Genomic DNA, 26,218 nt, shown 5'->3' on the forward strand with positions numbered 1-26,218 from the left:
TTGAATCATATGTAGTGAGTATAAAAAAATAAAAATCTCCCTCGTTCCCCTTACTTGCTGAGGTTTTAGTTTTAGTTTTTATGTATATAGGTATTTTCACCAGCATGTTTGTCTATGTACCACGTTCATGCCTAGTTGGCCGAATAGGCTAGAAGGTGTCAGACATTCTGGAACTTGAGCTACAGATGGCTGGGAGCTTCTTTGCTGGCAACTGAACCTGAGTCCTTTGGAAGAGGAGCCAGTGCTCTTAACCAGTGAGCCACCTCTCCAGCCCAGTTTTAATCTTTAGATGACTGGTTGACATTTTAGTTCTCTCTGTGCTGGATTTCAGGATAAACTTAAGGTAAAACTTTTTCCTGGATCTTCTATGCGCCTGTATCCTCTCTGATTATGCATAGTAGCTGTCTACTTTGCTCCATACAGTTGCTTTTGAATGTCCTAATCTTAGGTTCCAAATAGAGTAAAAGGGAAACAATACAGATGCTATTCCCTTAAAACTCCCAAAAGTTCTGTCAAAAATGGAGAGTCAAACAATGGTAGGTAGCCTGTGCTTACACCTCAGTGATCAAAAAAAAAAAAAAAAAAAAAAAAAGAGGGGGGCATGCACAAGGCCCGGGTTCAATCCCCAATACTGGGGAAAAGAGAGAAAGAGATAAAAGAAGAAAGAGGTCAAACATTCATTTTACTTAGCTGCTCTGCTTTGTCACATCCTTGTGGCCATGATGCACTGAAAACTCTGAAACCATGAGTCAGGATAAGCTGAAAACTCTGAAACCATGAGTCAAGATAAGTCTTTCCAAAATAAGAATTACAAGCAAGGGCTGGAGAGGTAGCTCAGTGGTTAAGAGCATTGTCTGCTCTTTCAAAGAACCTGGGTTTGATTCCCAGCACCCACAAAGCAGCTCGCAACTATTTGTAATTCCAGTTCCAAGGGGACTAATACCCTCACACCAATGCACATTAAACAAAAATAAATAAATAAATAAGTAAGTAAATAAATAAATAAATAAATAAATAAATAAATAAATAAGGAAGGAAGGAAGGAAAGAAAAGAAAGAAAGAAGGAAGAATTAAGAGCAAACAATTACAGTATTATATGTTCAGCAGTGGGTAGAATAGCCATATGGAAGAAGAGCAAAGTGGAGAATTGGACATCACAAAAACAACTATATTTAACATACATGTATGAACTATCCCATACAGTAACCACAGAATACACATTCTTCTCAAGCACATATGAGAGTCAATAGGAGACAACATTTTAGATCATAAAACAAGACTCAATGTATTTAAGTCCACATAAAGGCTCTTCTCTCAATAGGATGAAGTTAGAACAAAAAGAGGAAAACTGAAAATTTCACAAACATGTAGAAACAAAACCATCTGGTGAGAGAAGAAAGCCAAAGGGCATTATAAAATACTTAGAAATAAACAAATATGATATACATACTAAAATTTATGAGCTATAGTTATGACAGTCATCAGGAAATTTAGTTTTAAGTCGAAACATCAAAGGTGGGTGTGGTGAAGTAGATGGTACATATTTGTAATCCCAGTACTTCAAAAGCAGAAGCTGGAGGATTACAAATTCAAGGCAAAGCTTTGGCTAAATAGTGAGATCAGGCTAATCTGGACTAGACTCCTTTTCAAAATACAAAAACATAACGAAAGAAATGAACCAACAATAACAAAGCACTCAGATCAGTAACATAAACCTTAGCCAGGTGTGGTGGCGCACACCTTTAGTCCCAGCACTATGGATTAGGAGAAGCAGAGGCAGGCAGATCTCTGTGAGTTCAAGGCCAGCCTGGTCTACAAATCAAGTCCAGAACAGCTAAGGCTACAAAGAGAAACCCTGTCATGAAAAAACAAAACAAAACTAAAAAACCTAATCCTTCCACTTCAAGGATCTATAAGATATAGATACTATATATTATATAATATTATATTATATAATATTATATTATATAATATTATATTATATTATATTATATTATATTATATTATATTATATTATATTATATTATATTATATTATATTATATTATATTATATTATATTATATTATATTATATATGCTGCAAAGTAAAGTAGGCATTGTGGTGATTGGCCTTAAATCTCTGTGAATCTGAGGCCAGCTAGGCTATAGTAAGAGACCCTGTCTCAAAACAAACCAAACAAAACACAGAAGCAAAGCTAACACAAAAATTTAAAAAACAAAGAAAAGTTAAACAAGAAATTTTTAAAAGGTTGAAAAGAGCAAGAGAGAAATCAACAAAAATTCTGAAAAAAGACCAACAAAACGAACAAACCTTTAGTCAGACTAATGAACAAAAGAGATAACATACAAATAAGTATGATAAATGAGACTAGGGATAAATTACTATCAACATTATAGAGGTTTTTTTTAAATGAGAGTATTATAATTATGTATCAAAAAATTAGCAAAAAAGAAACAGGCATGTTCCTTGAAACACACAACTGACCTAAACTGGCTCAACAGGAAAATCAATAAAGTACAGCTATTGACTTAGCAATCAAAATTTCCCAGCCAGGAAGTTCCCACATCATACAATCTAATCAGTGAAGTCTACTAAATATGTAAAGAAAGAAGTAATAGCTTTTTTTTTTCCTGAAATGTTTGCGAAAATTTGAGGAATGAATGCTTACTAACACATTCTGTGCATCCAGCAATTGCTGACACCAACACCGGACAAATGCACTCTAGGTAAATCAAAATGAGATAAATATCACTGAAGACTAGATATAAAAATAATAACCAACAAAATATAAGCATACTAATTCCAAAAGCATATTGAAATAATTTCAGCATGACCAAGTAGGATTCAGCCTACTCCTGGATAGAAGGTGGTTCAACAAAATCAATCAAAGGAAGACATGGATACAAGTGGGGCGTAGGAGCAGCTCAACTGATGCAGAGGCAGCATGTGTTCATGACAGCATGTCTCCGAAAGTGAGAAACTGGAGAAACATATATTCAATAACCTAAGGCAGAAAAAAATGTTCTCTTAAAATCAGGGGTAAAACAAGGATGTCCACTTTTCCTTTACAATTACTACCCCTGTTCAACAATGGACTAATTGCCAGAACTGGTAAACAAGGAAAGAAAAAGCACCCTGTTGAAAAAGAAGTAAATAACTTTTGCTCATAGACTACATCAACCTATAGAAAATCAAATGAGGCCACAATAGGGCCCAATGAACTAATATATTAACTGCAAGGGTTATGCAAACACATGAAAAATCAGTGTTCTTAAAAAATAATTTTTAGGCACCAGCAATAAGCAGTATGAAAAGAAAATTAAGGAAGCAAACCCTGATAAAAATGTGTGAATGAACCAAGAATGCAGAAAACTAGAAAGCATTTCTGTGGGCTGGAGAGATGGCTCAGAGGTTAAGAGCACTGGGCTGTTCTTCCAAACGTCCTGAGTTCAATTCCCAGCAACCACACGGTGGCTCACAACCATCTATGATGAGATCTGGTGCCCTCTTCTGGTGTGCAGGTGTTTGTGCAAGCTGAGCATGGTATACATAATGAAAGAATAAATCTTAAAAAAAAAAAAAAAAAAAAAACATTTCTGAAAGCAAATAATACAGACCTAAGGAAAGGGGCATCTTGCGTTTATGGTCAGGAAAACATAAAAATTTTAATGATATCCAAAACAACCAAAAGATTCCATAACCCCCCCCCCTTTCCAAAAGCCTTTTTCCAAGAAATAGCAAAAGTCAATCCTCAAATAAATACGAAAGTAGGGCTGCAGAATGTAGCTCAGTAGTAATTTACGTAGCGTGAAGAAAGCACGAGGTTCAATTCCCGGTACCAAATTCAAATGGAAGTGAAAAATATCTTGAAAAGCCAAAACAGTCTTGAATAAAGATGGACTATTCACACCTAATAAATGCAAAGCTACCTGCAAAGTCACGGTAATTAAAGCAGTATGGTATTAACACATGGATAAACATATATCACCGTAATGCAGACAGCTCAGCAAAAAAAAAACTCTTAAAAAGGGAATTGATTTTTCAACAAGTCCCCTCAATGGGCAAAAGGTCCACCTTTTCAACAGATGTTGGGGAAAATGTATATCCACAAAAGAATATAGGGAATTAAAGCAGGAATACAAAGGCACTTAGCTTAAAGCTTGGTAAATGATTAAAATGGTGATTATTTGGATGTTTCGTAATAATAACGCCCCCAAAGGGTAAATGAAATAAACGGAGAGAACGCAATAAAGAAGTGGACTGGCAAAGCGAAGGGGATTTCGAAAGATATTCAGGTTTTTTCTTCGGGAAGAGGACCTGGATGATTCGTTCACCAACCAAGAACTATAGTTGGGACTGGGCATGAACTTCATCCAAAAAAGCACGCTAAACACTGGACAACAGGAAATTTCGTCTGAGTAGACAGTCTGTGAACGGGCTCAGGACAGTTTGTGAACGGCCAGGGTACCCGAAGCTACAGAAGGCAAGAGACTGCTCGGGGAGACACAGAAGAAAGAATCCCTCGGAAACACCAACATCCACAAGGGTGGGGGACCAACAGCTTTCTGCGTTTCGGGCTCCCACGCAGCGAGTCCACATCCCTGGGCGGGAGGGACTTACCACGGCTTGCTCGCAGACAGGCTGTTCAGGCCCATGCAGGTGGCGGCCGGCCGGAGCCCTGCGTGACCGCGGCCGCGGAGAACAGCGCGGGGGCCCGCCTCCCACGGAAGAGCCGCAGCCGCAGAGCGCACCACACCGAGCCGTCCCTGCGCGGCCCGACTCCCCGGCCTCGGCCCACGCCCCGCCCACAACGCGGAAAGTCCCTCTCGGGGGCCCGTCGTCCTCCGAGCATTCCGATTGGCGGAGATGACCATGGGACCTGGAAGTTGTCTTTGTCCAGCCAGGGCTGCCCTTCCGGTTCCGTTGGGTCCCCCTTTGGCTCGGGTTGCCTGCCCCTCCCCCTTCCCGGAGCCCCGAGGGGCCGGAGCTCCTGGCATTGCCAGATCTAGATGGTGGCCTTGTCCCCGGGTCTGTAAGTTCGGAGGCAACCGGAGAGCCGGACTGGGGTACGGGGTCCCTGGAAATGGAGCCCCCGTGGGGACCTGGATCGGCCACAGCCTGCCCTGGAATGGGGGTCGAAGAGCTGGTCTAGGCCCCCGGGGACGTGAGCCGTTGGACCGGCCCATGCTGCATCCTACCCTCTTCCCCTTCCCGAATCTGCAGTAGGGAATCTCAGGATGCCCCAAGGACCGCCTCCTGGGACCCTCTACCTAGGGCCCTGTGGCTGGCCAGGACGCAAGACCCTGGCATTTTGTAAAAAGTGCTGGAGTTGAGGCCGGCAGAACACTGAACGGCGGGAGCTAGCCAAGGCCAAGGCCTTCAGTGCCAACCGCGAGACTACTGTAAGTGTCAGGTTTTGAAGGGTTTTACCCCTGCCCAGCTGCCGGCTACTGCACCTTTTGTATTACCGGTGCTGTGCCAAGCCCTGGAGGTTCGTCAGATATCCAGTGTTCGTGGTCAAGTTTGGAAGCGGTATCTGGATAAATTGATGGCCCCTGTGAGGGTGGGGGTTTGCAGTTGGTTGCTTCCATCATCTGCTCTAGGGACGGTTGCCCGGAAGCCTGTAGGAAGAGCGTGGCCCCTGAGTCCTACGTGGTCAGAACAAAGTGTGGAAGTACCTCTTAGGTAAAAGGAAAAGTTGTGCCGCTACCGAGAAGTAGCAGACTCAGCACGGGTTATCTTTTCGAAGCTTTTTGAGCAGGAAACTGATACGGTCAGTTTTGTACTGCAGAAAGTAATTTTTTTAAACTCTGTGAAGCCAAGAGAATAGAAACAGTTGAATCTGGGCTAAATTCTAGGTACTTCTCTTGAAGATTATTTTGAAAAAAAAAAAATGAGATCATTCTGGTGAGCTGCAATAAAATCTCAGAGCGTTATGGTATCGTTACTAGAAAGGAGGCAAGTGCTAATGTATCATAGATATTTATACACCGAAGGAGAGAACAAAAAAACCCAAGTCCTAGAATTTAGGCAGTTGACATTTGAATAGTGATGCCATAATCAGAAATAAAACCACAAGGCTAGTGAGAATTACAAATTCAGTTTTTGTGCTGAATTCTTGTCTAAAGCCACATGTAGCTGTCCAGCTTAAGAGTTGGGAACACAAATGTGGAGATCAGCCTCAGCATTGTGGCTACAGGTAAAACATTTGAATTTGGCATGTGGGCAGTGCCATGAAAAGAGCTGGCATCAAGAAGAGGGCACTGAAAGGAAGGTGATTCGAAGGATGATGGCTACATTAATGAAGGAGAAAAGCAGATTTGAGCCCACAAGAAGAGGCAGAAAAGAAAGTCTCAGATACAGGGTCGAAGCTTCCAAGGTGACCAGATAGCAGAAGGAGAGATTTTGAAGAGTCCATTGAGTCATTCCCAGCTGCTGGGGAAGGAGAAAGAAGCATCTTCTCTATTAACAGGCTAGAAAAAGCAAGCTTAGTAGATGAGGTAATATAAAATACCAGAGGCCTCAATTGGTTTGATGGTAAATGGGAAAAAATGTGAAGGCTTTATTTGTTCATTTACATAACACGTTTAAAGAGCATATAACAAGCACCATTCTAAACTTTTGAAAATGAACTAATGGGCTGGAGAGATGGCTTAGTGGTTATAGCTCTTGCAGAAAATGTGGGTTCAGTTCTCAGCACCCACATAGTGCCTCAGAACCATCATAACTCTAATTTCAGGGAACCTGATACCTTCTGACCTCCACAGACAGTAGGCTTGCAAGTGAAACACATACATGCATGCAGGCAGTCACTCATAATATGAAATAATTAAATCTTCTTTAATGATGAACTTATTTAGTTTTCCTTAGCAACCCAGTTATTATTGGTTGACAAGAAAGCTGAAACACATAGGATAAGAAATTCACCCATGGTCATAACTCTGAGTAAGTGGCTGAGTAGAGTGTTAACCTTAGAACTACGATCCCAGAGTCCATGCTTTACTCACTGTAGTATGTTGTGACTAGGGGCTGGAGACATGGCTCAGCGGTTAAGAGCTCTGGCTGCTCCTCCAGAGGACTCAGGTTCAATTCCCAGCACCCACATGGCAGCTCACAATTATGTTGTGACTAGATAGGAGTCAAGGAGTAGGAACATTTAATCAAGATAGGCTTCTTGACTAAAACAAAGAAACCTGCAAGGATAGCAAGGTTGAGAAGAGGTAAGTGATGAGTTTATGTTATATTGTATGTATGGTTTTTTCCTTTTGTCCTAAGGTCCTCTTCTACTCTATGCCAACTTACCTGCACTTCTTCTACTTTAATGTTTTCATTTTCAATTTACTTACCATTTTCAATGAGGTTTCTTCTAAAGCTTCAGATGTACTACCAACCAGCTACTCTGGAGCCACAAAGGCTCTCTTGACACATTTTAATGACCAGCTTTATGATCATACCCTCTAGTATTCTCTAGATTATGTAATGGCACTCGAAGATATCCAGGCATTAGGCCAAATATTTTAGACTTATTTTGATTATCTCTTGTTCTCTATCTTGATGAGCAAGATCATTGGCTTGGGGATTGTTTTAAATTGTTTTTAAAATTTCTCTGTATAGTCACAATCTCTGTCTTGATCTGTTAAAACGATAGCCTTGTAAAAGGCTGTTCACTAAGCCATTCCCTTTATATCTTTATCTTCAAATTACAGAATCTTGGGTAATGCAAGAGTATAAGCATCATCATTTTTAATATTAAATTCCTAGCACAGGTATTTTGAAGTATATTAGGTTGAGATTAAATTTGATTAAATTTAGTAATGAGGATAGAGACTTAGGAATTCTTCCCATAGGGAAGGAATGAAATTGAGAAAACAGATAGGCTTTGTGGAATTAAATCTTGAAAAGGCATAATAAGAAACCAAAACCAGAGCTCTTAAGTCTACATTTACCTTTGCACAATTTAGTGAAGCATCAGAAACAGACTAGTAAAATAATGGTTTTAAAAAATTAAACTAAGCGTAAAGCTGAGGGGACAGCTCAGTGGTGAAGAATACTTGCTCCTTTTACTGAGTCCTGGGGTTTAGTTGCCAGCACCTACATTTTGTGGTTTACAGTCACCTATAACTTCAGCTCCAGGGCATCCTTTTAGCCTCCATAGGCACTTGCATGCACATACAAATAGACATACAGACATATTAATAAAAATAAAACGAGTCTTTAAAAAACACGCCTGGGATGAGTAAAGTAGGATAAAGACATGAGATAAAGTCAAGAATAAAGGATTAATAGTGTTAGGACAGAAGCAGCTTGTCATTATAGTCCCCTGTACTTGACAAAAATTTGGTTTTAATTTGTACTTTTTGCTTGTAGATATAACTCTTTTACTGAAGTATAACTAAAATGTACAAAAGTCTACAGATCATAATGTAATGCTCCAAAGATTTTATATATTGTTTCATAGCTTGTGCACAAGTTTGAGCTCTAACAATTAGCATTTTCTTTTTTTTAAGATTTATTTATTTACTTTATGTATATGAGTGTTCTGCCTGCATGTACACACGCACACCAGAAGAGGGCATCAGATTTCATTATAGATGGTTGTGAGTCACCATGTGGTTGGTGGGAATTGAACTCAGGACCTCTGGAAGAGCAGATGATGTTCTTAACCACTGAGCCATCTCTCTGCCCCCCACCCCCTTTGTTTTTTTTCCAGACAGGGTTTTTCTGTGTCACAGCCCTGGCTGTCCTGGACTATACTATACCAGGCTGCCCTCCAACTCAAAGCGATCCACCTGCCTCTGCCTCCTGAGTGCTGGGATTAATGGCGTGTACGTCTACTGCCTGGCTAACAGTGTTTTCTGTCTCAGCATATTGTTTATGTTCTCAGCTCCATTTTCCTAAGGTAAAACGTAGACAATAATAACCTAAGAGTAGAGGTTTTCAGGACTAAATGAATTAATTTAGGTAAAGCATTTAGCAGTGTATTTGGAATATGACAGGAATTCAGAAGACATTGGGTATCGTTTTTGTAAAAGGAATTAATCTAGTTAGATGATTATTGTATGTTTATATTACTTGTTTGGGTGTGTATTGCATACATTTCCTTTTATATTACCTATTTGTGCATATACGCATGATACTGGGATTACCCTAAGATTCTACACGTGCTAGTACATACTCTACTACTGAGCAGTTAATTATATAAAAGAATTTTTTCCTTTTTTTTTTTTTTAAAGGAAAGTATTTCAAATTTGGTCCTACATGATCTAAAGAGTTCTCAGGGTCCTCAACAGAGAATGAATGATACTGATAATCATCTCTGTTATCGGCCATTAATAATTTCACAGTGATATCAAGGAGTCACTGTGATGTCATTTTTTTAAATGAGCTACAAAAACTGTAATAAACAGTTCATCCATGTGTGCAAATAACTAATGACTTCTTTGCAAAGGAGACAAATGACAGGAAATGACTACTGGCTAACATGTGTGACCGGGGATAAACTATTAAAGGGATAATTGGCCTAATCGATATTAGGAAAAACTTCCTAAAGTAAACAAGCGACTTTCCTTAACAGCAGCAGAAACATCAAAGCATGCTTTTTCTTGAGACCCCTGTTTGGCCATTCCTATTGCTAAGTCTCTTGAGAACTCATGAGTCAGATGTGAGACTGAACTCCAGCTCATCTGTAGAGAAACAGAGAACATGTTTCCCCCAACATGTGTGTCTTCAAACATTCTGGGTGCTGCCCATACTCCAGCTGGAAAAATGTTCATTTTTGACTATAACTAGGAAAATACTGGTCAGCTTTAGAGTATTCAAGCTCAGCTCAACACCCTTTAAAAAAAAAAAAATGCCACTTGAAATAATTGTCATTTTTATACCTTCTGGTTAAGTTGAAATATTCACTGTTCTAGTTACAGAATGAATATTTTTAAGCTAGTGCCACTAAAACTAGCCAGTGATAATATAGTTTGGCTGCTTCAAAATACTGATAATATTCCTGATGTTTTCTAGATTTCCCTTGTTTGAAAATCACTGATTTCTCTGCCATGATTGCTTTTCTGCATTCCTACTCTCTCAATCCAATTCCTAATCTTTATTGTGATCCCCATATTCAGAATGCCACATAGGAGAAAATATTTTGTTTTGTGCTTATTAATATGCATGTGCCACACTCTCCTAAGTCTGTCTTCTTTCTGTGACATTCAACTGAACTATGAGATTTAAAATTATTTTTGAGGTAAGATCTCACTCTGTAGCTCAGGCTGGCCTGGAGCTTCATTCTGTCTCCCTCAGCCTCTGGGTACTGTGTGCATAGGTTTATGCCTTCATGCTCAGCTTAGCCTTTATGTCTTTCTTTTGTTCATTTTCTTCTCATCAGTTTTCAAGTTCTCTGAAATACCTTTACTATTTTTTTTGCTTGTTTCTTACTTAATTTTCATTCCTTCCTGTTCCCTTGTAGCCTCAGACATAACATAGATATTAATCTGTTCTACTTAACAGGATTTTTTGTTTTAATTGTGAGCCTAATCCTGTAGGTTCAACTACTGCACACTGAGCCTTCCCTTGTGTTTAGTGTGGTGTTAGGTGGTAACAGCCTGCACCAGTTTGAACAGAAGAGAATAGGATGCGTATGTTGCCATCTAATGCCCAGGAATTTTTAGTTTGGGTGGAAGGAAGTATTTAATGAAGCAGTTTGAGTGTTATGTATAAGTGCTGTGCTGTGGGCCCTGGAGACAATTCTTTTGCTCTAAGTGTCCAACAGGGGCCTCTTAGGAAGTAGAGAGGTAGACTGGCCGGAATGCAGTGTTCTAGAGTAGTGTAATGTGTGACAAGCTTAGAGCAAGTAGCTACATTATGTGCCAGCTCTGAGGAACAAGAATAACATGTGGTTCTGTCATCTGGAGCTGATACTCTGTGAAAAATGGAGATTATGAATTTTGGACTTTGGAATCTAGATGTGATGCCAGGCATAGAGGTGTACACCTTTAATTCCAGCCTTAAGGAAGCAGAGGCAGGGGGATCTCTGTGAGTTCTAGACCAGCCTGGTCTACAGAGTGAGTTCTAGGACAGCTGGGGCTACATAGAGAGACCGCGTCTAAATAAACATAAAGAGACCTGGTTCCGATGGTTGGATGGATGAATAAAAATAGATTGGCTAGAGAAAGCTGATAGTCTCACTTGACTATGAAATAAGTGACGTTTGAGTACAAAAAAATTAAGCTGGCTTTCTTACACTGAGGCTATAGAACTATTTCTCAAAGACAGAACTGACATGCCTATTAATCTGATGGAAGACTGGTTTATATAAAGAGAATACCAGTTATCTTTAGTGGTTAGTAGACTGGAATTATGGGTTTGGTGTGGCTAATTTATTCTTCCTGTTTAGAAAAACACATGAGAACCTAAGTTATGAGAAAACCTGGAAAGAATGCAATCAGAACATCAGGACTTCCTCAAAAAAAATTTTTTTTGCCATATAAACATAACAATGTGCAGAATTAAGAGTTTCATTTTCTTTTCTTTTTTCTTTCTTTTCTTTTTTTTTAACAGTGTTATGGATTGAACCCGGGCTTCACATATGGCAAGGCAAATTATCTCCTACTGAGCTATATATGTTCTCAACCCTATGCAGAAAAACCTCTGTATTGACTGATCCCATAAATAACTTATACCATTATTTACTTTTATTAGTTTTAGTTAATTGACTTATAACCAAAAGGCTACCTTGCATTTTTTAAATGTGCCCTATGAATTGAGTTTGAGAGGAGCTGTATGCTAAGGAGAATATTTAGGAATCAATTCTAGTAGTCCACATGATGAAAATGATGGACATATAGGGATAAGAAGGAAAGAACAATCTAGTAATACTGTTCCCACTCATACCCCCGTGGAGTCATTCATCTGATAGTGTTTTATTCTCCATATATAAAACAATGTTCCTTACAGAAGAGTTTAGATTTAACCATAGTACATAGGATAAAGAATAATTGTGCTTTTGTCAATAACCAAAAACTGTCTCTTTAAATCTGTGACTTTTATTACAGAAATAGTTATATGGTTAAATTCATACCAGTTAAAACAAAAAGTGGAGAGGAGTCTCAGCAAGCAGTATCCCTGTAGACTCTTGAAAAAGATGGAAACAAGGGGCTGGAGAGAGAGCTTAATGTTTAAGAGCATTTGCTGTTTTTCTAGAGGACTCTAGTTGGATTCCTAGCATCCACATGGCAACTCATGCCATCTATAACTCCAGTTCTAGGGGATCTGACACCCTCTTCTGGCCTCTGTGAGAATCAAGGACACATATGGCCCACAGATATACATGTAGACAAAACAGCCGTACACGTAAAATAGAACCAAAGCAGAGCAAACAACAATAACAATAATAATAATAATAAGTCAAAGAAAAGGACATTTTGTTTTGGTAAAAAGCAGGTACATCTTTCATGAAAAGGAAAATAATGTCTATTTTTACTTGAGTTATGTTTTCATTTGACTAGAATTCTCATTTGAGAAGTGAAAAATAAACTTCTTGTACTAACTCGAGCATTGTTCTTGTGTTAAATGTCTTAAAAAGTTGAATGAATGCCCAGTTACTTACACTTCCATGTGGCTACTCTTTGAGTACAGTTGACACCTAATAATGGTAAGGAATAACTTCTAATGCCCTTTGAAAGCTATTATAGCTTTTTGGATACATACAAAACAGGCATTACAACATGTGGCTTTGAAAGGTAAACTCAGGTCTCTAAATTGTTTAAATTTTCTTAAATTCCGCCTTTTTACATTTCTGTTCTTTAGGTCTGCCAAAATGTCTGAAAGATCAGATCTCCTTCACTTCAAGTTTGAAAATTATGGAGATTCAATGTTACAAAAAATGAACAAATTAAGAGAAGAGAATAAATTCTGTGATGTTACAGTTCTCATAGATGATGTTGAGGTGCAGGGGCATAAAATTGTTTTTGCTGCAGGTTCCCCCTTCTTAAGAGACCAGTTTTTACTGAATGATTCCCGAGAGGTGAAAATCTCCATATTACAGAGTTCTGACGTGGGGAGACAATTGCTCTTGTCCTGTTATAGTGGTGTGCTGGAATTCCCTGAGATGGAACTGGTAAATTACCTGACTGCTGCGAGCTTTCTTCAGATGAGCCACATTGTAGAACGGTGCACACAGGCGCTATGGAAGTTTATAAAGCCAAAACAAGCAATGGATAGTAAAGAGGGATGTGAACCACAGAGTGCTTCTCCCCAGTCGAAAGAACAGCAGGGAGATGCCAGAGGCTCTCCAAAACAGGACTTACCTTGTATTCACCCATCTGAAGACAGTATGGATATGGAGGACAGTGACATTCAGATTGTTAAGGTAGAATCTATTGGGGATGTATCAGAGGTTAGAAGTAAAAAAGATCAGAACCAGTACATGTCTTCTGAGCCCACTGCTTTACATTCATCAGAGCCCCAGCACTCCCTGATAAACTCAACTGTGGAAAACAGAGTAAATGAACTAGACCAGAGTCATCTCCACAATTACGCCCTCTCTTACACAGGCAATGATGACATCATCATGACCTCAAAAGATGTCTTTGGGCCTAATATTCGAGGTGTAGACAAAGGCTTACAGTGGCATCACCAGTGCCCAAAGTGTACCAGGGTGTTCCGTCACCTGGAGAACTACGCCAACCATTTAAAAATGCACAAACTCTTTATGTGTCTACTCTGCGGCAAGACTTTCACTCAGAAAGGCAATCTTCATCGACACATGCGTGTACATGCCGGAATTAAACCTTTCCAGTGTAAAATCTGTGGGAAAACCTTTTCTCAGAAGTGTTCCTTACAGGACCATCTTAACCTTCACAGTGGAGATAAGCCCCATAAATGTAACTATTGTGACATGGTTTTTGCACATAAGCCAGTTTTGAGGAAACACCTTAAACAGCTGCATGGCAAAAACAGCTTTGATAATGCCAATGAAAGGAATGTACAAGACCTCACAGTGGATTTTGATTCTTTTGCATGTACAACAGTCACAGACTCTAAAGGTTGTCAGCCACAACCTGATGCAACACAGGTCCTGGATGCAGGTAAACTGACCCAAGCTGTCCTCAGCTTACGGAGTGATAGTACATGTGTAAATTGAATAGGGCCTAGTGCTCACAGCCAGAGCTGACATGAGTGTGGCAATGGTCGCTGAGTCTTTTTCCGAGAGATTTGATAGTTTCTTCTCCCAAGCCTCCAAGCAGGTGGTAGTGGGTGAGTGGAAGCTCTAACAGACCAGGCAACTCCCACCTGCAGTGGCTTTGCATTCCTTTGGCCCTTTCCTGGTTCTTTTTTGAGTTATTTATCCTGTGATGTCTGTTTTCCTTTCCTAAGGAATAATTCCATTTGTCTACCTAGTGTCGATGTATGTCTTAGACTGACACTATTTTAATCTTTTTATGAAGCACATTCTGAAGGTACCAACAAATAACCTTACCTCCTTCCTACTAATAGATGCTGTGCTTAGGAAAATAAATATTTTTCCTTTGGGGAAAAAATGAGGATGGGATATGAGGTGATACTGCTGTTGACCTAAATATGTGATAGAGCCTCTGTTTGTCTACTGTGATTCATCCAAGGCTGATGAGTGAATCTGCTTCCTGTCATTTGTACTTTTTTTTTGGAGCTGCTAAGAAGTATGTTGGTTTGTACTTCAAACACTAACACAGCCCATCAAATTTTCCTTATTACCCAGAATACAATCCTTTCAGCAACATCTACAGACAAATAGGGACCATCATGAGGAAGATAATCAGTAAATGATAGAAATATAATAGAACAACAGGGGTACATGGATAGCTTCCTAAATATTCTGTCCCAAGAAGAGGCCAGCTGCTTATGTATGTACTCTGCTGATACTTTTGTAATTGGAAGTTCTTTAAGCATACTTAAGTGAGCTAAAGAATAATGGACTATGTTGGAGTTATACTTTGTAACCGTTTATGCTTAAGAAAGGTACATTTGGCCATAACTTTTGTCTGGTATACATTGTCTCCAGGTTTTCCTTTTCACATGTACCTTCATCTTGGAAACAGATGAAAAAAAATTTAGTGAGATACAGAAGAACAACCTGAATTTTTGCATTTTGATGGTCTTAGAGGTACACAATACACTGTCCACCTTGCTCCCATTGATAGTTGACTTTAAAGGATGGGGGGAAAAGTCTTTATTCTTAAGTAAATTTCAGACACAATTTTGAGTCTGTTTCTGACCCAAGGGTTACAGTGAGGTAATGGAATTGCTTAGAGAACTTGAAACTCTCGAAAGGTTGCTTACACTATGTCATTTTTTTAATTTAATTTTTTATTTATTACAATTTATTCACTTGTATCCCAGCTGGAGCCTCCTCTCTTGTCCCAATCCCACATTCCCTTCCTCTTCTCCTTTGCTCTTCTCCCAGTCTACTGATAGGGGAGGTCTTCCTCCCCTTCCATCTGACCTTAGCCTATCAGGTCTCATCAGTAGCAGCTTTATTCATAATAGCCAGAACCTGGAAACAACCCAGATGTCCCTCAACTGAGGAATGGATCTAGAAGTTGTGGTAAATTTACACAATGGAATACTACACAGCAATTAAAAGGAAATCATGAAATTTTCAGGCAAATGGTGGGAACTAGAAAAGATCAACCTGAGTGAGGTATCCCAGAAGCAGAAAAACACACATGGTGTATACTCACTTATAAGTGGATATTAGACAAATAATATAGGATAAACATACTAAAATCTGTACACCTAAAGCTAAGCAAGAAGGAGGACCCTGGGTAAGATGCTCAATCCTCATTCAGAAAAGGCAAAGAGGATGGACATCAGAAGAGGGAGAAAACGGATCAGGACAGGAGCCTACCACAGAAGGCCTCTGGTAGCCTGGCCACCATTGGCCAAAATATACCTGATTAAATATGAATGATTCTCCCCATACATCTCTACCACTATACCTTGGCTTTAAAAGATGGTGAATAGTAATACATTACCAGAAAGTTTCCAGTTTTGTTTCACTATTGTACATCTGTCTTGGCTTTTGGAGACCGCCAAGAATTTGCCAACAAAATGTCACAAAAGGATTTGTGATAATTACTTCTCAAAATGTATTTTAGTGGCTTGTGCTTGTAATCTCAGAATTGATGAAGTTGTAGGAGAGATGCCCTAAGTTAGAGGCCTATCTGGGCTACAGAGTGAGGCCCTATTTCAAAAGACTGACTAAATACAGTTATTTTACTGTAGTGCTGGAAGTCAAATCCAGTGCTTCATACGTGCTGGGCAAGCACTGTGCCGCTGAGGTACAGCCCTGGCCTGGTGATTGTTTTTTTTTTTTTTAGCCTGATGAAAATTGCATCATTTCTAAGTGAGTGATTGGCCTGGCTACGAAGGGAAGGACAAGTTAGAATAATGTGAGAAGGAACCAAATATGAAACTGATTTTGTCTAAGAAACTTTATTTCCACTAGACTGTTGTTTCTGTTTTCAAGCTATGCTAGTACATGGATAGATAATCCAAAAATTAAACTTTATTTCTATATAGATGCCAAGAAGTCTTCTCATAATTTGCTGTATTTACACATGGCTCGATTTGAGGAATAATTTCTCTAATGCTAACTAAGTATGAGAACAGTTGGCTAATTAGACTGGCAGGCACTTATGGTCAACATCTCTCAGTGTATGGTCTAATAATACTTTAGCATTCTGAATTTTGCATGATTCGTCCAAAGAGCACCGATTCTATGCAACAATGGCACTCTGCTCATCCAGTGTTCTCAATATTTTCTCTGAACATCATTTTTTTCATAGGAAATTTTCAAGATGGTAGGGCTCTACTTGTTCATGTTCTTGTCCAGTTACTGTTAGTAGTTTGAAAATTAAAACCAACATGGGTTCAAATAGTACTGGCTTCTCTGGCTAGAGGCTATTTCTTGATTTATTTCACTCACTAAGAAGCCTTTTCTTTTCTTTTTCTTTTTTTTAATGCGGGGGAATTTGAACCTAAGGCCTCATGCATGGTACACAGGTACTCTACCACTGAGCTACTCCTCATCCTCAAGGAGCGTTAGTAAGCAACTGGTATTTCCAGGTGCTGTGTTATAGTATGAGGTTAGGAAAATAGGATTGACATCTTCTCTGTCCTTACAGGGCTTACAGTGTCAAGTAATTTTAGTGAGAAGAGGTCTCAGATTTACTTCCTAAGAATAAAATTGCTTTGTTTTGGTTAATTGTTTAAAGCAGTAGTTCTCAACCTGTGGGTCATGATGCCTTTTGGGGCTGCGGTGAAATGACTCTTTCACTGGAGTTGCCCAAGACCATAGGAAAACACAGATATTTACATTATGATTTATAATTAGCAAAATTGCAGTTATGAAGTAGCAATGGAAGTAATTTTATGGTTGGGGTCACCACATCATGAGAAACTGTATTAAAGGGTCACAGCATTAGGAAGGTTGAGAACCACTGACAAAGTCAGCATTCTTAGGGTTTTCTGTTATTAAAATATTTTGTTCTGTTTTCAAGTGCAAACCACTTACCTAGTTTGTGGTCTCTTCCTTTTCTTGGCTGAAGAAGTCTTAATTCTGTGAGACATTTAATTTTGTTGGGACTTGGGTTCTTTGCTTACATGTTTCTCAGATTTTATAGCAAAGAGGTCAAGTTATTGAAGGGATTTATATTTTATAGTGGAAGAAGGCTTTTAACACTAGTGATTATATTGGGGGGGGTGAACTTTAGTTATTCATCATTAGGTTTTGGTTTTTGTTTTGAGGCAGGATCTTACTGTGTACCCTTTGCTGCCTCAGCCTCCCGAGTGCTGGGATTAAAGGTGTGTGCCACCATGCCAGGCTCAGTATTTGTGTTGTATGGATTCTAGGAAAACTTTAAAAGGAAGAGGACTCTTTTTACTGTAGTTTTTTTATTACCGTTATTTATTTATTATTTAATATTAAAACAAGCTCCAAACTGAAGTGGCTCTGAGGTAAATCAGGTGTGGTTTTGCATTAGTTTAGAAAATGTGTAAGTGAATGGTGACTAGTGACACCATTTCTGAAATACTGTCCTAAACAAACAACTTAGAACATTTTATTTCAGCTCATGAATGGCTGTTCTAAATCTGTTGTATGTTAGACATACTTTCAACTACCTCTTTACTTAAAATGGGGAAGTTTCCTTAATAAAATTTGACAATTAAACTGGTGTCCTTGACTTATTTTCCTACTCTCTTCCTTCCCTCCCTCCTTTCTCAGTTATTTGAATTTAAATTCTTTAAAACTTGTCATAAGGATGGTGAGGGCTGAAAATGCAGCTCAGTTAGTAGTGTTTACCCAGCATGCAAACCCCTGGGCTAGATTCTCGGCACTAGGGGGAAAATTTGAGTTTGCCTTTTGAAGAAAACATGGGTTGACCAGAAATTAGTTATTAGTAGAACCAGTTATTTCTTTATGAAGCTGCTGAGAGTAAAGAACCCCAGTTTCAGGTTTGTGTGAGTCAGTGGAAGGGTGCTTGCCTAGCATTTTGGAGGCCCAGGCCTTGTTTCTGGTAACAGGGCCATACACACACACACCACACACAAGCCGGCACGGTGGTGCACACCTGTAGTCCCCACACTCAAGGAGGATCTCTGTGAGTTCGAGGCCAGCCTGGTCTACAAAGTGAGTCCAGGGCAGCCAAGGCTACACAAGAGAAACCCTGTGAGAAATAAAACAAAAAAGGTCCCCCATCCCTTCACTCTGCGAATAGGAACTTTCTGAATGCTAGGCTCTGCGAATGTAAAGAACGGTAAATATTGTCCTACATAATCTCCTTTCCTTGATGTGGCATGCTTTTCCATGTGGGTATGTAAATGCAGTTTTGAAGATAAATCATTTCCAACTGGGTCCAAACTTATTGAGGAGCAGGTTAGAGATAATGTGTATCCAGTATAAACCGGTTTTAAAGGGCAAGTGGGAGAACAGTGATTTGCATTCACAAGGTCCTGTTTTTAATTCCCATCACCCAAAGAGAAAAATCCTTTCGGAGCAGGGCGCATAGTGGTATTGTCAAAGTGACGGGCTGTCTAAAGGAGAGTGAGAAGGATGTCAATGGAAAAGAAACAAGGAAAGAAGGGGAGGGCAGACAGTGGTGGAGCTGCGGTCCAGAGATTGGGTCCAGGTCTTTAAGGGGCCCTGCTCCAATTCAGAGGCGCAATGGCCTTTCCTTCGGCCCCGCCCTTCAGTTCGTCGGCGTTTCCGGCCGTGAGCGCTCTTCACTCGCTGAAAACAGCTTCACGGCGGGAACGGCCAGAAAAGGCTCGGCTGCCGGTATTCAAACATTTCTCTGTCGTTCCAGGAGCGGAAAAAGTGAGGAAGAAAGAGCGTCACAGGATGTCCTTCCGGGGCGTCCAGACAATCTCCGCAAAGAATAAAGCTGGTTGACTCCGGAAGCGTTTTCTTCCAGGCGAAGTCCACTTTCCGGCCTGTGCTGCGGTTGCCGCGGAAGCCTTAAAGCCAGTTTTGCTAGTCGGTAAGTGAAAGTGAAGCAGACATGCCGGGGGTGAGGCAGAAAGACTATGCTGCGCGGGAGTGCAGCCCGGTGCGGCCTCAGCTCCACCCTGGCGCGCGCCCGCCTGGCCGGTCGAAGTGGAAGGCTCGGCGTGGGAACCGTGTGCCTCGCAGGAGGGAGTTGTCAGGCAGGCGACCTAGGATTCATGTCAGCTCTTCCTGCGGTGTGCGCTCCTGTGTCCACTGGGTGAACACAATAAGGAGGAAAAGATGCCCGGGGAGAGGAGGAGTCATGTTAATCATTGGTTTGTGCTCAATGAAGCTAAAGCACGAGTTGGGAAATGGAGCTGGAAGTGAATGCAATAGATAGGCAAATGGGGTGTTCGCTTGGTTTTGTCAGTACAGTGTAAGGAGCTGGGTGTATGAAAGACGGACCAAGATCAATCTGTAAAAGGTGAGTTTGGCTGAAATCCTGAAGGCCTTTGAAAGGCTGTCTAAGAAGTGGGGGAGATGGTGGACTTAAAGCATAAGAGCGTTTCTCTCTTTTTTCCTTCCTCCTCATTTTTAACCATAATGTTAATTCTGGTGGGAATTCAGGATGGTATTTAAAGAGTGCCTTCTCAGAAGACCTGTTGATGACCAGGACCTGTTGCTTGAGCGATGGCCAAGGCTGTCAGGACTGGGGACTTTTGGTAGTGGTGGCTAATAGCCAATTTAAAGGGTACATTTTCTAATTTAAGGTGTTAAGTATACTTTTGATGTCACTGTACCCATTACTGGTACTTAAAAAATTACATGCCATGAGATGTTACAGGAATGCATTATGATTTTCTAGATTTACAGATGGTGATTTGGGAACAGTTTCACACCTAGCACCCAAAGTAGAGTTTGGGTCTTCATTTTTCCCAATACACGTTGGAAAGTCAGGTAATAATACGATAATAACATGGAAAAGCATTGCTTATTCTGTCCCAACGCTTGTGCTCTGTTTTGCATAGATTGTGACCATGGCTGCTGAGTCTGATGTTCTACATTTCCAGTTTGAACAACAAGGAGATGTGGTCCTACAGAAAATGAATCTCTTGAGACAGCAGAATTTATTCTGTGATGTATCGATTTATATTAACGATACTGAATTCCAGGGGCACAAAGTGATTTTGGCTGCTTGCTCCACTTTCATGAGAGATCAGTTTTTACTCACACAGTCAAAACACGTCAGAATCACCATTCTGCAGAGTGCAGAAGTTGGCAGGAAGTTGTTGCTGTCCTGCTATACTGGAGCACTTGAAGTGAAAAGAAAAGAGCTTTTGAAATACCTGACTGCTGCCAGTTACCTTCAGATGGTTCACATTGTAGAAAAATGCACAGAAGCTTTGTCGAAGTATCTGGAAATTGATCTTTCTATGAAAAATAACCAACACACTGACTTGTGTCAGTCTTCAGATACAGATGTAAAGAATGAAGACGAAAATTCTGACAAAGACTGTGAGATAATTGAAATTTCAGAAGATAGCCCTGTAAACCTAGACTTCCACGTTAAAGAAGAGGAAAGCAGTCTGCAGTCTGCTGTGGAGAGGTTGACGTCAGAGCAAACGGGAATGACATCACCAGAGCTCTCTACAGTAGACAGTGGCTTTAAAGAGAATGAAATTTGTATCCTCCATGTAGAATCGATCAGTACAGACAGTGTAGATAATGGGCAGTTTTCACAGCCCTGCACCTCATCCAAAGCAGGCATGTACTTCCCTGAAACACAGCACTCACTGATCAATTCTACCGTTGAGAGCAGAGTGGCAGAAGTCCCTGGAAGTCAAAATCAAGGCTTATTTTCTGAGAATACCGATGGAAGTCATGGGACAGTAAGTGAGATTCAGAACCTGGATGAGAATTTTTCCTTGAGGCACCAGTGCCCCAGGTGTCCGAGGGGCTTTCTTCACGTAGAAAACTATCTGCGCCACCTTAAGATGCACAAACTGTTCTTGTGCTTGCAGTGCGGGAAAACATTTACACAGAAGAAAAACCTCAACCGGCACATCCGAGGACACATGGGTATACGGCCCTTTCAGTGTACTGTGTGCCTGAAGACCTTTACCGCTAAGAGCACACTTCAGGACCACTTGAACATACACAGCGGTGACCGGCCGTATAAATGCCATTGTTGTGATATGGATTTCAAACACAAATCTGCTCTCAAAAAACACTTAACCTCTGTACATGGCAGGAGTGGTGGCGAAAAACTGTCTAGGCCTGACCTCAAAAGGCAGAATCTGCTGTAATCAAATCGTAAACTTGTGAAATAAATGGAATCACTTTGTTAGGCACTCAAGATGCAGCATTTGTTGTGTGCCTCCCCCAATCTTTAGTGTTAATTTTTCTTTTCTTCTTATATGTTACTCTTTATAAATTTCTAATAGTTCCAAAGTTGTGAGTGGCTTCAAAATCTTTATGAGATTCTACGTTGTCTGAGTCATTATGTATTAGTCCTGTGTTCAGCAGTAATTGCAGATTCTGATTTGTAGTGTTTAGATAAGTGATTTAATGTTGATTCTAACTATGTAGTAACTTCAATTGGTTAGAATGACAAAATAGATTTGAAAGCATAATGTTGCCAGTCATTATTAATTTTGAAAGCAGATGGGACTAATGATTTTCTTTTTAATGTTTAACCAGTGTTCTTGAATTATAACCAGAACACCAAGGTATTGTCTTAAACTAAAGGAGCACAATTCAGATTCACATGGGACCAGCAGAATGTCCTTATAATTTCATTGTTTAAATGTCCAAGAGAATGTATAATTGGACCCTTTTCCTGGTTACACATAACATAGCTGGATTAGGAACTCTGTGGCCAATGCAAGTATTTTCTTGGTATAGATTGGGAATAGTCCAGTTTCATCAAAGACATTTGTTCTACAGTTTACTTAGGGTTTCTTCTTTTATTTTGGTTAACATGCACTAAAATTGACCCTTCTCTGGGTCAATTCATAATTCAGTGAATTTAACACATAATTTTCTACAGTTGGGACACAAACAGTTCCATTTCCTTCCCAAATTCCCTCATGTTTCTCCTTTGTAGTCACCCATTCTAGCTTTAAATTCTACTGAGTTCTTCATGACTATAATTTGCTACAATCTGTGATGATATAAAACTGGAATTTTACAGTATGTTTCCTTTTGATTTTTTTAACCCAACATTTAATTGAACTTCATTTCTGTGTACATTAGCAAATCATTACTTTTTAATAAATCTTTTATCTCTTATTTTACTTTTGATTTGTGTACTCCAGGCTGCCCTCAAGTTTGCCTCACTTCTTGAGCACTGGGATTACACCTGACTCCTTTTTTCTGTTTTGAATTATCTATGTCTTTTCGAAGAGTAACCAGGTGCATAGTTTAAGTTTTGAAAGCTACTAGAATTAGTTATAATATCTCATTTGTATGAATACCTCTGAATTAAAAAAAAAAAAATTTGCCTTTATAATGAAGAGCAAAATTTATTGCAGGACAAATCACCTTCCCTGACCATAGGAAGCATTCACTTTCAAGCTGTCCTATTTCTCTTCATAACACAGCTCTATGTAGAGTTTCTACTGTATACTGTATTCTGCTGGCACTCTCTGTATTTTAACATGTAATATACTTTGTACTATATAAGAGTTTTGTGAAAATCATGTAGTTGTTAAATACAATTTTTGTGATCCTTTTGTGAGAATAATGCTCTCCACAGAATTTTAACCCTGGGAGTGACTTTAATGAATCTAAGTCTCACAGTTGACTTCATAACCCAAGTCACTATTTAATGACATGGAGCAGGTAACCTGTCTTTCAGCTTTTCTTAATTTTATATTAAATAGCTTTGACCTTCATAATTTGTAGAATTATTTCTAGGTCTAAATTTCTACAAATTTATATTCCACATGTGAACAAAGGACACATTTATGTCTTTGGAAACATTACTATTTGAGTACTCTGTTAAAAACAAAACTTTTCTAAGGTAAAGGCTTTGTTCAACTGCTTCAGTGGCTAATCTCTTTTCCCGTGTGACTTAAGAATGGCCAGTTATAGTGTGAGCACATTTCCTTCTAAGAAACAGATTACTTGTGACTGAAGTGCTTCTCTTATTTTTGCTTCCTAAGTTGAATTTTGGAGGGGAGGGCTTAGAGATGGGTGAGGAGGGTAAACTATAGTGAACAATGGATTTTTTTTTAGAAGGTGGTATCTACTATATTGGTTGTTTGGAACATTTTGACTGAAGGTGTTTAAGTTTGATGTGTGCCTTGTAAGATTGTTGTAAAAAAGAAAATTGTGAGCACTTTGAAAGTTTTGCTTGTGAGAGGGTGTTTTGTAAAGTGATTGTCATTTATATTATTTATTTCTGTTACATGCACAGATTAACTTCAAAACATTCCCTGGAGATCTGCGAAGTGCACATGCCTATCCATTTTCCAGCACTTGAGAGAGAGACAAGAGAATGAATTCAGTGCCAGCCTTCCTTACATAGCTAAGTTTGAGGCCAGCCTCAGCTACCAGAGACTTTGTTTTAGGAAAAACTAAAAGTAAACAAAACACATTCCTGGGCGATTATCTGTTTGCATGACGTGTCTGAGAAATGCAGCAAAGTGGAATCTGTTAAAATATGCAGGGATGACAAAGGAAAGTAGCATTTATTCCTTTTTAAGCATTTTTAGCTGTTTATGACAGAAAAGCAGTATGTTTAGGTTGTGCCTCTATTTAATGCATTTATATATGTAAAAGGTCTTGAGAAGGTAGTTGTTACTTTATTATAGAGAAAATCCTTTCCTCTTTTCATTGGATGTAATTATGTTTGTATAAAACAATAAACTGGAAGTGGGGATGGAGAACTCTGGGCTGTGTATTTCTATGAATTTAAAAGGATTCAATTTCTTGTTTCCTAAGAAAGTATTTTTAAAATTATGAATGTATGTAGAGGGATATTTGTACATTTGACAGCCTTGGCTGTCCTATATGTTGTAGACCATGCTGGCCTCGAACTCAGAGATCCACCTGCCTATGCTTCCCCAAGTGCTGGGACTTCTGGTATGTAGGGGGTTTTTGTTTGGTTTTTGTTTTGTTTTGTTTGCTTGTTTAATTATGTGGGTGGGCATGTGCTTGCCAGAAGCTGTGGACCCCTTTTGGAGCTGCAGTTACAGGAAAGCAGTTACAGTTGTGAGCTGAAAACCATGCTCTTGCTGTGCAAGAATCATTGGCTACATTAACCACCCGACATCCACCCAGCCCAAGGACTCAGTTTCCCCTGGCTGTTTAATCATTTTAGAACTACCTAGTGGGTTTTCCTTGTATGGATACTAAAAGTTAGGTAAACAAAGAACAACAGCCATCTTAGGGATTGTATTTTAGTTGAGGTAGACAAAGAGTGTATGTAAGATTTTGAAATCAGTTTGGAAAAATAATGCCAGCAATAAAAAATGATAGGGAAAAGCAGATGGGATTGTTTCTCTTAATGTGGCTTTCCACATTTGGGGAATCTTTCCTCTGTGAAATGGAAAAGTATATTGAATGGAAAATTCACAAACATATATACTTAGGTACACAGTAGGGTAGGAAACCTATAAAATTACTCATCACTGTCCATTTGAAAATACAGAAATGTGCTAAGTGGTGATGGCGCACACCTTTAGTCCTAGCACGCCGGAGGCAGTTGGATCTCTCTGCAGAGGGAGTTCCAGGACAGCCTGGAACTATACAAGATATCCTGCCTTGATAAATAAACCAACCAACCAGTACTGTGCATCTAATTGTTGGGAAATTTTCTTTTTTGGTTAGCATAAGTGAGTGAAAATAGGAATGTAAGACCAGTGGAGCTGCCAGGCAGTTGTAGTGCAAGCTTTTAAGCCCAGGAGAGGCAGTAGGAACCCTTGAGTTCGAGGCCAGCTTGGCCTACAGAGCTAGTTCCAGTACAGCCAGGGTTACACACGTGTACACACACTACTGGGGGGCAGTGGGTCTTTCACAAAACAAAAAACCTTGATCTTTTCTTGTCACGCTTTCCAGAAGCTTTGAGTCCCTCTTGGAGCTGTAGTTGTTAGCTGCTGTGGTGTGCGTGTGTGTCTGTGTGTACACAAATATTGGGTAATAGGATGAATTTTTGCAGTGCTACCTAGTCTGATTCTGTCTCAACCTTTCAATTGCTGTGCTCACAGGCATGCACCATCACATCTAGTTAAAACTCAGATATCTTAAAGCCTCAGAAGTTATTTTTCCATATTCTAAACTACTATTATGGGTTCTTGTTGTTGAAGATCTCATTTTACTTTCAGTTGTGTATCACTAACAAAGGATACAAAATATCAGCCTTTTAGGATTACTTTGATAATTTTAAGTAAAACTAAAATACCAGTTATACAGCTTGCTATATAGTAGTTCATAATTGTTGCTTCTCTCGTCCTTATTTCCAGTTTTTCATTTATAAGAGCATAAAAGGATAATGCCTACCTTACAGTTTGCCATAAGTCCTCTAACAAATACTGAGTTACACAGTTCCGAAACTTGTAAAATTTTGATCCTTCCCCTTTGAAGTCTTTGGGGTTTTAGATGAGGTAGGGGAGGGTTGCCAAACGTTTTCACTTTGGCCCTGTTTTTTATAAACTGCAGAATTATTTGCTGTTCTGGTCAGTATCTCATTACGATAGAGTAAAGTAGGATGCAACATGGATATATGAGGTTCTGTTCAATGGACGGTAAGT

General features: G+C 39.5%; 3 protein-coding genes across 5 annotated transcripts in view; 2 read left to right on the forward strand and 1 right to left on the reverse strand.

Annotated features, from left to right (window-relative positions):
• Rabgap1 (RAB GTPase activating protein 1) overlaps positions 1 to 4,787 on the reverse strand; it is a 124,940-nt gene extending 120,153 nt beyond the window's left edge. For both annotated transcript variants that reach the window (XM_055600007.1, XM_055600004.1), the window contains exon 1: positions 4,622 to 4,787. In XM_055600007.1, coding sequence (XP_055455982.1) covers positions 4,622 to 4,656 — 35 coding nt within the window. In that variant the 5' untranslated portion in view covers positions 4,657 to 4,787. The remainder of the gene's footprint in view (positions 1 to 4,621) is intronic.
• Positions 4,788 to 4,957: 170 nt separating this feature from the next.
• Zbtb26 (zinc finger and BTB domain containing 26) lies at positions 4,958 to 19,483 on the forward strand. 2 transcript variants are annotated; one of them, XM_055600306.1, is made up of 3 exons: positions 4,958 to 5,403; positions 12,803 to 14,082; positions 19,342 to 19,483. In XM_055600306.1, the coding sequence occupies exons 2-3, from the start codon at positions 12,813 to 12,815 to the stop codon at positions 19,425 to 19,427; spliced, it is 1,356 nt and encodes a 451-aa protein (XP_055456281.1). In that variant the 5' UTR covers positions 4,958 to 5,403; positions 12,803 to 12,812; the 3' UTR covers positions 19,428 to 19,483. The 2 variants fall into 2 exon arrangements, with proteins under 2 accessions (XP_055456281.1, XP_055456282.1); XM_055600307.1 differs by lacking the exon at positions 19,342 to 19,483 and having other exon boundaries at positions 12,803 to 18,206.
• Positions 19,438 to 23,191, forward strand: Zbtb6 (zinc finger and BTB domain containing 6). Its single transcript, XM_055600308.1, has 2 exons — positions 19,438 to 19,515; positions 20,492 to 23,191. The coding sequence occupies exon 2, from the start codon at positions 20,501 to 20,503 to the stop codon at positions 21,767 to 21,769; it is 1,269 nt and encodes a 422-aa protein (XP_055456283.1). The 5' UTR covers positions 19,438 to 19,515; positions 20,492 to 20,500; the 3' UTR covers positions 21,770 to 23,191.
• Positions 23,192 to 26,218: the final 3,027 nt, after the last annotated feature.

Source organism: Psammomys obesus, unplaced genomic scaffold (assembly GCF_907164565.1).
Source record: "Psammomys obesus unplaced genomic scaffold, mPsaObe1.curated_primary_1811, whole genome shotgun sequence".
NCBI classification, from domain to species: Eukaryota; Metazoa; Chordata; class Mammalia; order Rodentia; family Muridae; genus Psammomys; species Psammomys obesus.